General features: G+C 30.9%; 1 protein-coding gene across 1 annotated transcript; it reads right to left on the reverse strand.

Moving 5' to 3' along the window:
- Nucleotides 1-343: 343 nt before the first annotated feature.
- LOC127718972 (uncharacterized) lies at nucleotides 344-12,539 on the reverse strand. The gene is made up of 18 exons (XM_052225047.1): nucleotides 12,359-12,539; nucleotides 11,172-11,217; nucleotides 9,479-9,661; nucleotides 9,013-9,131; nucleotides 8,666-8,746; nucleotides 8,182-8,297; nucleotides 7,573-7,703; nucleotides 7,002-7,201; nucleotides 6,209-6,310; nucleotides 5,760-5,878; nucleotides 5,317-5,355; nucleotides 4,582-4,645; nucleotides 3,251-3,400; nucleotides 2,425-2,543; nucleotides 1,735-1,908; nucleotides 1,141-1,251; nucleotides 732-834; nucleotides 344-474 (listed from the first exon to the last, which is right to left on the reverse strand). The coding sequence occupies exons 1-18, from the start codon at nucleotides 12,537-12,539 to the stop codon at nucleotides 407-409; spliced, it is 2,106 nt and encodes a 701-aa protein (XP_052081007.1). The 3' UTR covers nucleotides 344-406.
- Between the last annotated feature and the right edge of the window lie 180 nt (nucleotides 12,540-12,719).

Below are 12,719 nucleotides of genomic sequence, written 5' to 3' on the forward strand. Positions count from 1 at the left end.
TTTTCGCCTGTCCCAAGTCAGGAGCCTCTGACCTTTATTAGTCTTGTATGATTTTTAATTTCAGTTTCTTGTGTATATTTCGGAGTTTAGTAGGACGTCTATTATCACTGTACTAGTATACATTATTGTTTAGGGACCAGCTGAAGCATGCATCTGGGTGCTGGAGTTTCTCGCTGAATTGAAAACTCATTGGTGGCATTTGGCTGTTGTCTGCTCTATGGTCTGGTTGTTGTCTCTTTGACACATTCCCCATTTCCATTCTCAATTTTATTTTGACTCTTAACTGTTACCAATCCAATTAATAGGGAGGTTGGGTTGTTGTAGTAAAAACAAACAAAATAAAAATATTTGTACAGTATGTATCATTGTTTCTTTAAGTATGATTTCATCACTTTTCCTAGTCATACTAGTCATGTAAAGATACAAATTTTGTTGCTTTTCTCCCACTCTTTGTTACCACTGGAAATCTGCCATCTGAAAGTAATAACATAATTTGTATTATTTTCTTTATATTTCAAATAACTATGAAAAAAACTATACTTTTCCAATATTTATAAACTAAAATTGAGAATGGAAACAGGGAATGTTCCACCAGGAAAAAAAAACGACTGTGACAGATTTTCCTCATTTTACGTTAGACATGTCCTATTCACTCAAATATTTGCATGTAATTTTCCCTAAATTTTTGAAGCGTCGTCTTCTCCAAAACAGTAAATACAAAATGAATTTACCTATTTCGTTGACACTTTGCATTTGTGCATCGTGACAATTAACCGACTCGGATTGTTCCAACTTTAGCCTTTTACATGGTGGTACGTACTTTCCTGAATAAACCTGCAAACAAAATAGAAGATATTTAATGATACAGCATGTTACAACACTTTATCATATACATAGAGCAAATAGCATATAATATTTACAGTATATGATAATAGCCTTAAATTCACGTCAATTCCATTTTTTTCCGAAATGGTGTTTTATAGCAGCAAAACTCGGCAATTTCCGGAAAATACAACTTAATGGTACGTTTCAGTGAAAAACATTACAATTAAAGTTTGATAAAAAACAATTATTACGATACAGGATAATATCTAACGTAAAAAAAAAATAGAAAATAAAAAAATATACAAATATACTTACAACGTTTACTCTTTTTTGACGTTGTTTTAAATGGGTCAGTTCTTCTGGAACCGCTGATTCCTCTCTAATACCATCGTATGGTATTAAAAACTGTTTTGGGCATTCTGGTACCTAAAACACAAATTTCGAAAATATCGTAATGAATATGTCAGCAAATCTATGTTATGTAAATGGTAAGAACTGAAAAAAAGAAATTATAAGACATTGAAAAGTTCTGTACATGCACAACAAAAACAGCGACAAAAAGCAAAGGAACAGCTCTGTCATTGCTGTTTACTTTAACAAATGGTATATTTGTATTAATCATTTATCCTGTATCAACCAACTGTATTAGTAATAATAACCTAGTCTCTGTGATAAACTATGATAAGTTCTTCTCGTCAAATTAACATATTGTTAATAAAAATACACCCAGAGACCTATAAAATAATGCAGTAAGAAGAATAAACTTAAAATCACATAGCATGTTGCATGTTATAAATGTATAAGTACTGTTAAGATTTGTTTTAACTTTTGCTTTTTTAATTTTCACTTACACCAATAAAGAAGCAAAACAACGTAAATATCACGATGAAATTATTTAACTTTATATACCTCCAAAACTGGTTCTTGGAGGTTTTCAGTTGTTACATTTTCCCACCAGTCCTGCTCCTCTTCATACAAGAGACCACTTGCAAGAAGCTTGTTTTTCACGTTCTGCAATTGTTTTTTTAGGTCTTCCGACCAACATGGCTCTTTTATCAATGGATTATCCTCTGGTGGCAAATTCTAAAATATAACAATGTTGTTTATAAAAACAAAACGATGTGGTATGATTTACAAGGAGACAACTCAAATGACACAGAAATTTACAACTACAAGTCACTGTACGGCCTTCAACAATGAGCCAATCATTTATACCTCATAATTAGTAAGTTAGATATAAAAGGCCCTTAATTAATTGATGTTTAGCACGAATTTGTCTTTTTGTTTATTGTTGATGGTGAGAGAACAGTAAATAATGTTATGAATACACAGTATACCTACAGAAAAAAATCATTCCTTACTAGTTTGGTGTAATTTGTAAAAAAAATGTTTAGATAAGAAAGTTTAAAACTGATGATGATAAAAATAAGATGGACAGTCCAGATAACAGGATGGTATTAAAATTAAAGATTTTCTCTTAGTTTAATTTTTGGTTTAACTACATTAAAAACGCACTTTAAAAACTGTGATAAACATCTGCATGAATTATATGTAATTATTGACAAAATACCATTACCTATTTGAATAATAAGTGTTTACCTTGAATATGACAATGCCATCCTTGTCTTGGTCATTCAAATATGACGTTCTGTCGTTGCTGTCAGGCAACCATTTCTGACTTTTTGCCCATTTCTTATAATTCCAGACTATCTTCCCGTCTTAAATAAAGATTGTATTCGCTTCATGTTTCATTGTACAATGATCAATATTCTAACACTATCTTAAAATGATAATAAAAAAAATGAAAGATTATAAATTTAAGGGAATGGTGACCTTTAAAAACACAATCTGCAACTGAATTCTTAGATAATGAATTCATAACATGTGATTTACTGATTCAATTTGAAACGGAATAAGCTTATCTGATATGTCCCAATGTCTTAATTGGTGAGGAATAACAAACATAATATGCATCTCAAAACAATGGCATTTACAGACATATTACTAGTAAAATAAAAGTGTCAAGTGCATAACCTATATTTAGGTGATAAATGTAATGCATTTTCTGCTCCGTCGGCATCAATTGGTGATTTGATGGTCGCAAATTAAGTTTAATGGTAACAAACTGAAATAAACTGAAATAAACGTTGTATTTGGCAACAAACTGAAATAAATGTTGGACTCATTATTTCGTCGTTTAAAAAAAGTTGAATAGAACTAAAACTTCAATTTTCAAATTATGAAGTATACACTGGTTAACAGTTGATTTCTAGCATTAGAACGGGTGTGTCAACCGCAGAAGGCAATATGACTGCTTGCAAAATTTTGTAAGCTAACAAATCCTACTGAACACTTCAGATATTAATATTAATATTTGTTTGGTAAAAAAAAGTGTCTTGCCTTTTAATGTTGTATGGAATATTACCTTTATTATAATGAATTTGTATGTGAAAGCAGTCATTAAAATTATGGCAACCCGCCATTGTTGGCTCCAACCAAGATTTCACATCCCATACGGTCTGTATGCTTGCAGCGGTTTTTATGAACCCTACCTTCTTAATCTGCTGAATAAGATCTGTAATATATTTATAAATAAACAGCTGCGCCATGAGCGCATGATACGCCCGTCGTCTTGTGTGTGAATTTTTATGCAATAATCATAAATCGTTTTTGAGATACGGCGCGACATGTGAAAATCCCATCCCCCTTTTTTTACAAAATACTCAATAACTCAAAAATAAAATTTTGAATCATCACCAAAAAGTATACAGATCTTAAGGTTTATATAACTAAGAAGTGTGTAAAGTTTTAAGCAATAATCATAAACTGTTTTTGAGATACGGCGCGACATGTGAAAAACCCATCCCCCTTTTTTAACAAAATACTCAATATCTCTTAAATAAAATTTTGAATCATCAACAAAAAGAATACAGATCTTAAGATTAATATAACTAAGAAGTGTGTAAAGTTTTAAGCAATAATCATAAATTGTTTTTGAGATAAGGCGCGACATGTGAAAAAAAAAGCACACACCTGTTTTAGTTAGTAAGTCCCGTAACTCAAAAATTTTTAATCTTATTTTCACCAAAAAGTATACAGATCGTTTGACCATCATAAGAAACAACTATGTTAAGTTTCATGAAATTTGGATAAGTCATCCTCAAGTTACGGTGCGACATATTTACGCCGGACAGACAGACGGACAAAAGGACAGACAGACGGACGGACGGACACCGGACATTTGTATACCATAATACGTCCCGTCAAAAATTGACGGGCGTTTAAAAAATCTATTTTTTCATTCTATGTAGTTGAATAGTTTCAACAAAATCATTTTAAATGCTTGGATATTGTCATTGTATACAATGTACACATATATATATAAATTAATTTAATAATTTCGGGCATCGTTGCCAAACCGCGACATTTATTTTTCTTATGTATTTTTATTTGTTTCTAAGGTGAAAACTCTTAAAATGTCAAAAATTAAATTTATTAAAAAATAAATATTCCAAATGAATTTTGTGTTTGAATGTCAATCATTTTCGTATCCTCATGTGGTGGTCATGAGTTTTGCCAATAAAATGAGGTTTGTAATTTTCTTATCAAATATTCAAACAACATATACATTATTTAAATTATATAAATCCAGAATACTGTTTTTCCTACTTCTTTTTTTTTTTTAAATGGAGAACCTTATTTTTGAAATAATTCATTCTCCATTAAACATACTAATAGAGATATATTTGTATATACCTTTGAAGGTGATAACATCAACTTTTAAAACTTCTGCAATGCTGTGAAACATGGCGTCAACATCCTAAAACAAACTTATATTTAACATTGTTTTCATACAATAAATATCTTTATGGTATTTCATCTAAAATAAGCTATTCGTTCATAAAACATATGCTTGCATGTAAGTCACTTGGAGAATGACTCCTATTTCTTTTTTATTGTATATTTAGAAAATGACTGGCCGGAAATGATAATAGCCATAATCTTGGTACCGTTCAAATTATTTTATATGCTTGTAATATTTGTTGTTACTTGTTAAATATGAAGTTATCAAACGCAATATAAATTCTATTGCTCATCTATAATTTCTATAAACGAAGCAAATTTGACTCCTTTTGTAGCTCAAAAACAAAGAAAGTCATATCTTTTGCAAAATGTTGCAGCTTTTACTATTATAAATGGTGACTTGGATGGAGAGTTGTCTTATACCACATCTTCTTATATCCAAAAAAAGGCATTGTATTGATTCGTGTAATTGTATATAAGTTGGAACCCCCCTTTTATTTGGACGATCAATGCATTTGAATGGGAACATATAGTTGACCCCCCCCCCCCCTTTTTTTTATCCTGGGTTGGGACCCTCCTTTTTGAACTGACTGGATCCACCCCTGATTACATACTGTGTATGTAATTTTTGTAGGTTGAATAAAAAGCATGATAAACTTATTCATTCCATTAAATTAAAAAACCAACCTCGTGCGTGTGACCAACTGGTAACATGTGTAAGTAAACCTACAATTATAACGAATAGTTCAAATAAAACGACATTTTTTTAGTCATATTTCCTAATCAACCGGAACCGTTAGCACTGTGAATCGATAAAAAAATAAATGAATCAACGACAGCAGCTACATATATATATTACACAAAACAATTCCATAAACAACATTAAAACTATTACCATTAACTTTTAAACAGTAAAGATTTTTCTTGTTGATCAAATTAACTGTGGCAACTTGTCAAAATATACACATTATAATATAGTTTCAGTTGTTATGTAATACACAACAAATCATAGTTTCTGGTAGTGTAAATTTAACTTTTTTCATACGATTTTTTAAACTTTGATTTTTATTAGTTAACAATTTTACAATGCCAGACGTAGTTCGGGCACAATTATATAATATACTATTGACCTCTTTGAAAATCTTTCTATGAACTAATACGCCTCCAAATGCGATCATATGGCAATTTTTATTGTTTGATGCACTGTCCATTTGTAAATGCAACACTTTACCATGGGACTGCTTGAAGTCTGAAATGAAAAATATAGAGGTTTTGGCACAAACAAAAAATTAAAACTTTCATTTCTTATTTGGAATACTCAGCTGACCAGTTAGGTTATCTATATTATTCGTAATTGATTTGAAATACATGACAAATGAAAATAAGTGAAAGTTATAATCAAGACTATTAATTTATTTCTAAAATTTCTCCGTGAAACTGTGGATTAATTTCTATGTTCGCTTTATAATATATAAAGTAGAGGTGTACGATTGTTTTACAAAAAACTATTGTATATGGGAAACAGTTGTGCGTTACTTTGGTTGTTGAGTATATATCACTTTCAAACGTTATTTATTACCTTTCAATATTTCAAGCAGCACACTTATATTGAGATTAACATCGTGGGTATACTGAGTGAAATCAAAGAAGCAATATCCAATCTTTTTATATGCGTTGACACCTGGAATCAAATAGGTAATTAATTTCATATTGTACATTGTCTGAAAATATCAAAGTATGTGTACGAGCTTATAAACAGGACGTAAAAGCAATGCTTGGCCATTTTCTCGGTAGTTTTGTAGAAAACTTACAAAATGTTTATTTTGTTTATATCCGACAACGATCATATGCTGTTTTATCATGTCCTTTATAACCGGTGCTTTCAAATTCTGGAGTCGATTTCACAAAAAAACCTTCCGACTAAGATTGATCGTAAGTATATTGAATTGTTCGTGAAAATCCAATAATAGTAATAAGATAGTTAAAGCCAAAGTAATATTTATCAGATATTTTATAGATAAAAAAAATGACGATCAATCTTAGTCTTAAGTATTTTTGTGAAACCGACTCCTGATCTTTAAATTCATATAATCGTCTCTAAGTATAAACCGACACATGTTGCTCCTTTCCCATTTTGAGCAAACCGTTATGTGAAAATATATTTTAGCGTAACGGGTCCTCTTCGCGGTCCGCGTTGTAACAGAGACCAGTACAAATAAACTTAAAACACAATCTCATGCATGTACCTGTTATTTGTACAATAGAGTGCTGATTGTAGGAGAAAATAAAATTTTAAGTTAGCAATTTTTTTTTAATTATTAATGTAAAAAATAAACTTATACTTTGCAATTTTCAACAAATTGAGCATTTACCTTGTCTATGAACTAATGCACCTGTTAAATAAGTTTTGATCGGAGGCACAGATCTATTTTGAATTTCCTTTGAAACTCTCCTGCGCAAAATTGGCACAGATGTCTTGCATTGATCCATAGCATCAAAAATTATGCACATGGAATCATTCGGGTCTTGTCTTGATGCATCACGTCTTTGGTAGTAGTCTAACCTCTCATCTCTAAAAGTAGACATTTAAAATTTAATGAATACGAATGATTTTGTACATTATTAATTCAGTTTCATCATAAAAACATAATTATACCATAGATAATGCAAACTGCCTGTAACAATCCACTCACATTTTTTTTTTTATTTTTCCAAGGTCAAAACCGGTAGGTTTAATGATTTTATCATTGAACTTAAATCGTTATAATTTTTTCAGGTCTACATATGGTCATATTATTTGTTTATTATAGTAGAAATCGCAATAACATGACCTGATATATATATATATAACTTATTAACCTCTTAACAATTTAAAATACAATATCTCAATGAAGGCTCTCCTGTCGCGTGTGCATATAGATACAGATTTGCTGACTTGATTACCTTATGTCATTCCAATGTTCAATTCTTTCTTCTTGTATCAATTTCATCTTTGTTGTATTTTTCTCTAACTTTGAAGTCTCGATATTTTTCAAAAGAGATATGCAGTAATGACATTTGCTGAAAGATGAACCCTGAAATTGAAAAGAAATGAGGCATGAAATATCTTATTTAAAAGTCTATAGCTAATAGCCCGCTCCGGATGAGAGCCGGTGTATCAATTTTTAATTTGGTAGCAAGCCTCATGTGAACATGAAATACCAACAAAGCTGTTTACTGAATACTAACATATTCCTATACATTGTAGGCAAGTATGAAATTTGTTACGCATTTTTCAAGACAGCTCGGAATGGGAGGTTCCATAAATTTTATTTTGACTAACAGCCACCACTTTATAAGTTTCTGTATATCAAATACGCATATCATATATTGGATGTATTATCAGTGAAATTCGTTCAAAGTGTGAGCTCACTTCCACTTGAATTTTTATTAATAAAAAAAAATATCTTCGATCGAGAAATAGATACAATAAAATAAAGAATAATGTAATTTCAGATAAGGTTATGTAAATTCGTTTTTCTCATAAATCAGATAGATTTATTTGCCTGATACCTTAGTTGTTTTCACATTACTGCAAAATCTTTGCCATAATCTGTATTTGGTTTTAACTGGCACTGACGATTCAATTTCTTGGTCCATCTTTTGGAATATATCTTTCTTGGTCATGCCTGTTACATAAAACAAAATTTTTATCATTTAGTAAGACCAGTTTTGATGACATCCCTGCTATCTATTATATGACTGCATGCTATTTATATAGTACTCAACCTTATAATAATTTTATTGCATTAATAAAAAAGTGAGCTAACCTCAAAAGAATAAGGTTGTGTATGGTCAACATATAACAAAGATAGATATCGAAGATATAAGAATTTCCGATTTTTTGCTGTTTATATGTTAGAAATCGATATAAGTTACACTTATCAGTATTCTTTGTGAATTTGTTATGGATGAATGTCATAGTCGTTTGTCATTTACATATTTTCTGTTTACTCACGCTTAATATTTAATTTTTTTCAAAATCTTACAACCATACCTGCGGGCAATTCTATCTTGTCTTCATTTGGCAAATGTTCTCCAATGAGATGAAGATAGTTGAGTAACCACCCAACGCATTCTGAAACAAAAAAAAGTATGCAATAAATAACGATACTTTTTTCTGTAAATTTTAATTTATTGTTATGTCATCTTAATATTCAACACAGTTTAAATCACATAAATACCCATATATTTCTATGAAGCAATCTCAAAATATTTTTCAGACTGAATTTTATTTCTTTAAATGTGCTCTACAAATAATAGCATTAATTATTCCTATTGTGTAATAATTACTTTAAAATGTATGTGTTACATTGGTACCGTTTTGATAAAATTATGATTTACCTGTTGAATTCTTATGTAATTTGAATCTGTCTGCATTTCCATGAATATGGATCGTTTGACCCGTCATAAATCTTTCTTTTGCTTTATCAAATCTGTACTTTGATATTCCATATATGTTTCTATACCAACGAAATTATACAAGTTTTATTTATGATTTGAAATATTTTGTTTAGAAGCTATCATTACTTGAACTTCAATTACTCTACATCTTGTAATTCTGTTCTTTCGATGTGATTTTTTTTGCAAAGTCCCAATTCCCATATGTATGAACGATACCAACAACACCATTTAACGTTCCCTGTTAGTGTATATGTAGCAGAGGTACATTTTTATTATTTCATTTGACAAATTGACTATTGACTATATACAGTATGCAAGTACTTTGCCTTCTATGAACCTTCAAATTATCATATTTTTTTTCTCAATCTAATATCCAAAACAATAGTTGCAAATAACAAATACCAACCTCCACGTCATCTCACAGATACATTTTCCAGCGACATAAAAATTTGTTTCAATTTCCTCTGATATAATTTTATTTCTCGTTATCAATTTTTTCTGTGAGAATTTTGATAGATAATGTACTATCCAATTATTTTGTTGAGTTGTGTTTTCTGGATAGTCCAATTTGGCATTTTGAATATCACATCTAGAAAGTAAAGAAGACAAGTAGATAAACAAAAGATATTGGGTATCCATCCATGATACAAAAGCAGTAAAAACAGCTAAAAAAAATAACCACAAACACAAAAGGTCACACAATGTAAACACAGTTACTGCTGTTAAGTCTGTCTCAAAATATTAGTGAGGCCTTCAACACAGAGCTAAAAAAATTCGCCATAATGCAAGTTTAAAACGGCCCTTTATACCAGTTAAACTGTTTGAGCGTCATTCTTTCATAAATAATTTTATACATAATAACCTTCTAAGGAAAAGAACCATTTGCACTTGATATACTAATCGAAAGAAGATTAGACAAGTTGCTTTTAAAAAAAAAAGACAATACGTGAACCTTAGAACTTTTTTATTCTAATTATTAATTCAACTGAATAAGAAATTATATATCAGTGTTATCTTGGCCATGTGTGTGGAGGATAATATTTTCTTTTTATTGTAAATCATTACAATTTTGGCATGTTGAGAGAAGTGTTAAATATAAAGCAAGGAGAGAAAAAAAAAGATTCCCAGACGCATAACTTCTTAAAGAATAATAATAATTCAAAACATGGAGGACACATGTACATTCTTCCAAAAATTCATAAAATTAATCTAGAAATAAGTAATGAGGCATTGCGAACTGATCAGCTAGCAGGACACATTAATGTTCGTTACCGACCAATCATCAATAAGTGTAACTCTCCCGCGATAGATACTTACTTGATCTAATTATAGATATAAAAAAAGAAGATGTGGTATGATTGCCAATGAGACAACTCTCCACACGAGACCAAATGACACAGAAATTTACAACTATAGATCATCCTATGGCCTTCAACAATGAGCTAAGCCCATACCGCATAGTCAGCTATAAAAGGCCCCAAAATGACAAATGTAAAACAATTCAAACTAGAAAACTAACGGCCTAATTTATGTACAAAAAATGATCGAAAAACAAATATGTAACACATCAACAAACGACAACCACTGAATTACAGGCTCCTAACTTGGGACAGGCACATACATATAGAATGTGGCGGGTTAAACATGTTAGCGGGATCCCAACCATCCCCCTAACCTGGGACAGTGGTGTAACAGTACAACATAAGAACGAACTATAAAAATCTTGACCATTTAACTTTCACTTGTTTATCAAAGGGTACAACTGTCAACATTGCTCAAGTCAGTAAACCCTTGCAATGCATAAAATGTAGCTTTACAATAAATATACATGTTTGAAAAGGATCTATAGATTGTTTATTATCATATATCAGATAAGTGAATTAGCGATCTTCGAAAATTCTTTATTGCCATGTTTTGAATATCTTAGATACACCGTATGGAGGTGCTCTTAATTTAAGGAAGCTAATACAGATAAGATGAATAGGTGTTCCGAATGAACAATAATTTAGCTTCCAAATATTCCTCCATAGACTATATTTCTAACTAATAAATATGCGTGAACCCTCAGGGGTTCACGCAATAAGATATGAAATACCAACCTGGACAACCGGTTTGAACAGCTTTTCTCACAACAAATTTCTGTATCTGAAAATGTGAATTATATCAAATGTAAGACTATAATTCTTTGAATTAAGGTAGTTAAGGGATATACCGCCATCTTGAATTGTACAATCACAGTAAATAATCGGTCTAGTTCTTTGCCCAAATCTGCAAATTTGGAGACAGATTTGCAATTTATTGGTTACACTGTTTATTTATGTAAAGAAAACTTAGTTATTCATTGCATTATCGAAAATGTTGGTAATTTTGAACGACTCGTACCTTGAAAAATAGCGCGGTGACCCATACTTTTTAACAATTTTTTAAAAACAGCATAATAAAATCTTCATTTTGGCAAAGTAAAAGAAAATTCTGTCATTTTTTTTCTATACCCCTGAACTACCTAAATGATATCATAAAACAGTAACTAAAGTTTTTTATCACATTTTATCCATTTATTTTTAACAAATTTATAGAAAGAAATTCGGAAATCTTGGTATGTTCATTGATATGTAGCTATTTCTTCATTTAAGCGATGTGCAGTCCGACTTTCTCCGGATAATTTGGCATTGAAAAAACAAAGTTTTGTTATTGCTAATTTTTCCGACTCCGCTAATAATTTCCGTGACATTATAGATGTTCCGGCTCTTGTGCCGAAAAAAGGGACAAAGAGAAAAAACCTGAGAAAGTAATTCAGAAATGCTCGTAATTGCTCATAATAATATTTTAGGTATTTTGGTCTCTTTTCAATGATTTTTGTAATGAATGACAAAGACTTTTTCGCGCTTTTCAAGTTTGTGATTGCATAGTTAACCCCACAATCTGTATGTATAAAAAAAAAAGAAGATGTGGTATGATTGCCAATGAGAAAACGCTCCACAAGAGACCAAATGACACAGAAATTAACAAATATAGGTCACCGTACGGCCTTCAACAATGAGCAAAGCCCATACCGCATAGTCAGCTATAAATTTGACTGTCTCAATTCAGAAGCGTGTACATTTAGTGGTTTTCGTTTGATTTCGTTTCATGATCATGTCTGTCCTTTATTTTAAGTTTTGCTGCAGGTAGACCACTACAGAAGGTTAGTTTCCAAATTTTTAGTTGAATAATGTCCAGTAATCTTCATAATTTTCTATCTAAATATTGAAATAAAATAAAATAATAATGAAATGTTTAAACTTACCATTACATTTTTCTGCGGTTTCGTCAAGAAAATACACATCTTCTTCATCAGATGCAGCTTCGTCATTGTCATCATCAGTTTCGTCAATAAAATATACGCCTTCTTCATCAGACGCAGCTTCGTTATTGTCATCAAGAAAAAAAATATCATCATCCAGAAGTAATGCATCGTTTGTATCCATCCTATAAATTTAAAAACAAAAAACTATTGGTCTTGGCAATTTTTAAGACATGAAAACAATTGATCTCTATAATTCCCCCCCCCCAAACCCCCCCCCCCCCCCCCCCCCACTTTTTCAACAGACTAGAACGCCCCCACCCCTTTAAATTTTTGAGGGGTTCCTAGTAGTTGGAATGCTAAT

Source organism: Mytilus californianus, unplaced genomic scaffold (assembly GCF_021869535.1).
Source record: "Mytilus californianus isolate M0D057914Y unplaced genomic scaffold, xbMytCali1.0.p SCAF_10, whole genome shotgun sequence".
Classification (NCBI taxonomy): domain Eukaryota; kingdom Metazoa; phylum Mollusca; class Bivalvia; order Mytilida; family Mytilidae; genus Mytilus; species Mytilus californianus.

Bases quoted from the DNA above. Each gene is read 5' to 3' on its own strand.
- LOC127718972 (XM_052225047.1), bottom strand. From the start codon at position 12,539: ATGGATACAAACGATGCATTACTTCTGGATGATGATATTTTTTTTCTT. The intron at 1,252-1,734 runs GTATATAAAGTT...TTTGTGTTTTAG, and splicing joins TCCAAGAACCAGTTTTGGAG to GTACCAGAATGCCCAAAACA. The intron at 835-1,140 runs GTAAGTATATTT...TTTTGTTTGCAG, and splicing joins GTCAAAAAAGAGTAAACGTT to GTTTATTCAGGAAAGTACGT.